The sequence below is a fragment of the Arachis duranensis genome, chromosome 9 (genome assembly GCF_000817695.3).
Source record: "Arachis duranensis cultivar V14167 chromosome 9, aradu.V14167.gnm2.J7QH, whole genome shotgun sequence".
Classification (NCBI taxonomy): domain Eukaryota; kingdom Viridiplantae; phylum Streptophyta; class Magnoliopsida; order Fabales; family Fabaceae; genus Arachis; species Arachis duranensis.
In genome coordinates, this window is record NC_029780.3 from 103,599,646 (window position 1) to 103,604,918 (window position 5,273).

General features: G+C 27.6%; 1 protein-coding gene across 1 annotated transcript; it reads left to right on the forward strand.

Annotated features, from left to right (window-relative positions):
* The first annotated feature begins 3,947 nt into the window (after positions 1-3,947).
* Positions 3,948-5,270, forward strand: LOC107466498 (ethylene-responsive transcription factor ERF062). The gene has a single exon (XM_016085469.3). The coding sequence runs from the start codon at positions 3,954-3,956 to the stop codon at positions 5,268-5,270; it is 1,317 nt and encodes a 438-aa protein (XP_015940955.1). The 5' UTR covers positions 3,948-3,953.
* Positions 5,271-5,273: the final 3 nt, after the last annotated feature.

Below are 5,273 nucleotides of genomic sequence, written 5' to 3' on the forward strand. Positions count from 1 at the left end.
ATAATTTTAACTAATATTATCCAAATAATATTCATTTTATTAAAATAAATTTTGGTAGAAAACTACAAAACATAAATCATATTAACAGAAATCCATTTTTATCCAAAATTAATTTTATAAAATTATTCTCATTTAAATTTCAATTTAATAAATACTAATACAAATACACACTTATTATTTTTCTAAATCTTTTGTATTAATTAGGTGAACATCAAAATCATGATCCTTATTCTAAGCATAGGTGACGTGGCAGTGATGGTATTCAATTAATTATTTAGTAATCTTCTTTTTCTTGCTATCATTTTGAGGTACATAACAAGGCAATGAATAAAGAATCATTCTTGGTATGGGAAAAGTTGACAGCTAATTAAAGCAACATTTGGTATACATGACCTTCTGTCTCAGGGTATTTTACTTAACAAATTAGTTTGTGGTTTGCATCATATTCTTTCTTTCTTTCTTGATAGAACCATGTGCATAGTTTATATAGTTTATAAAGAATTTGGGGAAAAAAAACAAAACAAAACAAAAGCATAACAGGTTATTTACAAAATAGTGAAAGTGTCTAGAACCTGTCTCTCATATATATATAACCTTCATGCATAAGATTTAATTGATATGTAATCAGTTACGAATCCAACAAATTTTTACGGTGACGGCAAAATATAAAATATAATAATAATTTTTATAATAAAAATATTATATATACATAAAAATTAGTTATCAAATTATTTATTAATCATTATATGTATTGTTTAATTTATTTTTAATATATTTTTTAGTTCAATATGTATAAAATATAATTAAAATATTTTTTTATATATATCACTAAATAATCATTTAAAAATTCACTTCTTATATTATTAGAAACCAATTCTTATTCATATTCATAGTTGAAAAAGTTTTTTTAATTAATGCAGTTATTACAGACAAAAACTAAAGTTAATTTCAAAAGAAGATAAATAATATTCTTTTGAGTGAATTTCTAAAAAAGAATATCAATCTCATTTAAATTAAGAATTGATCATTCTAATAGACATCTAATATAAAATTCTTAAATTGACTATTAAATACTAAAACTTGAGTAAAAATTATTGTTCGGGTAAAATTCAATAATTTAATAGAGACAAATAAATATTATTATCATATACTACTCAAAAAAAATTTAAATGGTAGTAGGGACTTGCCCCCATAATAATGTACATAGAGATATTCTGGTATACAATTGTAAATATAAAAAAAATTGTATATAAAAATATGAGTAAAGTATCGTTTTTGTCTCTAACGTTTGGGATAAGTCCTATTTGTATCCATAATATTTACAAAAGTGATTCGATGTTATGCTGCCGTCAATTACATATCATGAGTTTTAGTTAGAGTTTTAAAAATCTCTTCTTGAAGTTAAAAGACAAATGTTTAAGACAGAACCGATGATCCACTTCGAAAAACAATTCATTAAAAGTTGAAACTAATCCCTACCATATTTACATAATTTACTTTTCTAGAGACATAATTGAACCTAAACATAAACAGTAGGTACCATATTAAAATCGAACACATCCAAATGAGACCTAATTAAAAATAAATACATCTAAGTGAGAATAATTGAAAAATACAATTTGATCTGTTAGTATAATTGACAGTAGGATAATATTAAATCACTTTTATAAATGTTATGGATACAAATAAGACTATTTAAACGTTAGAGATACAAATAAGACTTACCCCAAATATTGAATACAAAAACGATACTTTACTCTAAAATATTTTGTGTTATTGCATTAACAAAAATATAACTACTGATCTTAAATTTTTAAGTTATTATTTCAAAATTCATAAAAACATAAGTAGTTAATAAAAAAAATAAGAAGAATATTAGAAAACTAACCAAATTTATTATTTTTTGTAATATTTTTTTAGTCTAATAGTTTTAATAACATATTTTTAGTATATATTTTTAAATATTGATAGTCAACTGTTACTCAAAAACAATAAATTTTACTTATCTTCTAACTTCTCTAAAAAAAAATAAAATTAATGGGGTTACTTCCATAGAGTGGTAATGTCATGTGGCATGAAATAAATGATATGGCTTGAAACAAGAGCAATGAATCAAAATTATGATTAAATTTCTAATCATTATAGCCTCAAATTGGGGGGTCGACTCTGCCATGATTTTCAGTACAGTTTCCCATCTAACATCTAATGAGACAATTTCAGTGCCTTTAAGCCCTAATCAAAAGACACTCAAAGTGCTCTCCCAGATAATAAATAATAGTATTTATAATACCAAAAGTGCATAACTTTGCTGTGTTAATGCTTTCTTGGCCATTCATTTAAAATAAGAACTATAAAAAGGTACCAATGACTTCATCAAAGCATTACTAAGGATATTGAAATTAAATCCTTAATAATATAATAATCATGTACATGATAATATAGATAATAAACCTTTGTTACCTGCACCGCTAAGTTTTCCAAAATTAATACCTTTTAAGGGAGAAAAATATGAAGTTTGCCACCTCACCTTGTGATTAGTAGTTGTGACACATTTAAATTAATTAGTGGATAAATTATCTTTTATTTTTAAATTTACAGTTTCTTCCAATAATGCTGTGTGTCTATAAAATGTATGAGTAGCAAAAGAACAAAGTGTGTCGATGGTTGTCAGCATTAAAAATTTAAAGTGCATTAACATGGTGAAGAGAAGAATAATATAGCATGTGGGGGTTTTAGATTATCACATGATTGGTTATTAATAAGGGAAAAAAATTTAAAGATAATGCCTCACATTAATAACAAAAGCATGAATATAAAAGGGTTCTTAGATTAAGGAAATTTGTTGCCATGAAATGAATGTCAAATTCTCTATTCATATGCTTTGCACCTTGTGAATCAGCTAATCTAAAAAACCTGAGCTGTATGATTCCAATTGGTTGTGAAGGGAAAGTAGGGTATGGCATGCAAGCAAAAACAAGAATTTTTTAGGAGGAAATGGAATCCTTACTATAAAGAAGTAAATAGATCTGTTTAAGCCACAAAAATTCCTAATAATGAAAATCAGAAAGTGGTTCTTTTATTATTATAATAAACAGTAACATGATATATGTGAAAATAAGAATTAACTACCGATTTGGTATAAAAAAGTTTAGACACTGACAAAAAATTATCTAAAAGACGTTGTTAATAAAATAGATTTTGAATAATTTAAAAATGTGACAAAAATGATCAATAAATATTATTTTTTTTATAAGTAAAAAAAATGTTTATATTTAGCAAATAATTTTTTTATTTGATCTGAATTTTTGTAATAACACTTGAACAAATATTTAAAAGGTATACCAAAAAATTTTGCATCAAAATTTGATCTCTAGAGTTTTTTTTTATTTTTCAAAAAAATGTGTCATTCGCAATAAAAAAATTTAAAAACATTTACTTAACATAAAATTACCAAATTTTAATGATGTAAAAATCTTATTTTTCTAATAATACTTACAAAAAATTGCATTGAAATCTGATTTCTAAAATTTTTTTTGGAATATATATTTAATATCTAGTTCTTTTTGTCGCATTTTTAAATATTTTGGAGATTTATTTGTCGTTATCATCTTTTGGGTTATTTTTGTCAGCGACATGAATTTGTGGGTATCATTTTGGTATTTTACTCGTCAAAATAATCATGTTAGTGTACATAATAAATTAGTTATTTGTATAAAAAATATATTGTTGAAATATAAAATATGCATTAAAAGTACATGAAACAATACATATATTCATACATAAATACATAGTTGATTGATTTTTAGTGTATACATAATATTTTTTATGTCCAAAATATATTTAGTACTCACTCTATGTTTCATAATATAATTTATTTTGGAAATTTGACATAATTTATAATTCAAATATTATATAACTGAAAAGAAGAGTTATATATATTGCCTCTATTGCATATGAATCATTTCTATCTGTCAGTATTTTTTATCTCTGATTTAACTGTCTTAAGGATCTATCTATATATGAAGGATACATTTCCAAAGATAGAAATCTTCACACAAAAGGAATTGCCAACTTGTTTGCAAGAAACGGCAATGGAATCAAAGTTTTTGGACAACGACAATGCAACCATAAGAAGTTCTCATCACTCTCTTACTGCTTCTCATCATGTTCATGCAAACTATTCAATGGAATCACCTGAAAGGCTTCTTTTATGTTCACATTCAATGAAAGAAGAGTTACCACCCTATGATGCCACTTTGATTGGCCATGTCCCTTCAAGTTTCCATGGCAATGAAGACACAAGAAATGGGCAAGAGAAAAACCATACCTTTCAAAAATTCAATAACAACCCTCTGAATCTATTGGAGACTCTGCCAGCATTAACCATAGCACCCTCTTCTTCTGATGCCTCACCACCTTCTTTGATTTCTCCTCCTTCGTCACACAAATTTCCAAACTTGACCTTGTTCTTGCAGGAAACTTCCATGCTCTACTCATCATCCTCGCATCTAAAAAGTGGTGAATCCATGTCATCAAAATCTTCAAACTCCACATTTCCATTGTCGCCACTCCGCCAAACTCAGTGCCAAACAACCACCGCCGATCCACACAAAATCACCAAGAATCTATCAAACATGAGGAGATCCAAGTCTTTCAGTGACCACCACAATTGGTTGAGCACAAGGACACAACCTCTTAAGTGCAGCGGCGGAGGTGGAAGAGTCAACAACAACAACAAGCTTTTCAAAGGGGTGAGACAAAGACACTGGGGAAAATGGGTTGCTGAGATAAGATTACCAAGAAACAGGACAAGGGTATGGTTAGGAACATTTGATACAGCTGAAGATGCAGCCATTGCATATGATACTGCAGCATATATACTAAGAGGAGATTATGCACAGTTGAATTTCCCTGAATTGAAGCATGTGATCAAGGCCAATTCTCTGAATGGAACCATTTCAGCACTCGTTGAGGCAAAACTACAAACAGTTCATCTGCATAAGAAGAATCCCAATAACAATAACAATAACAATAGCAGCAACAACAATTATGATGATTCACCACCATCAGCAGTTTCAGCATGCAAAAATAATGGCAATAAGGGTTCATCATCAAGCATAATGGAGTTGCAGTTAGAGGAAAATGAGAGAAGCAAAAGTGGCTCACTTTCTCATCATCAAGTTTTGGATGTGGAAGGTGTTCAATTGAGCAGAATGCCATCATTGGATATGGACCTTATTTGGGATGCACTTTTAGTCTCTGATTCATGAAAC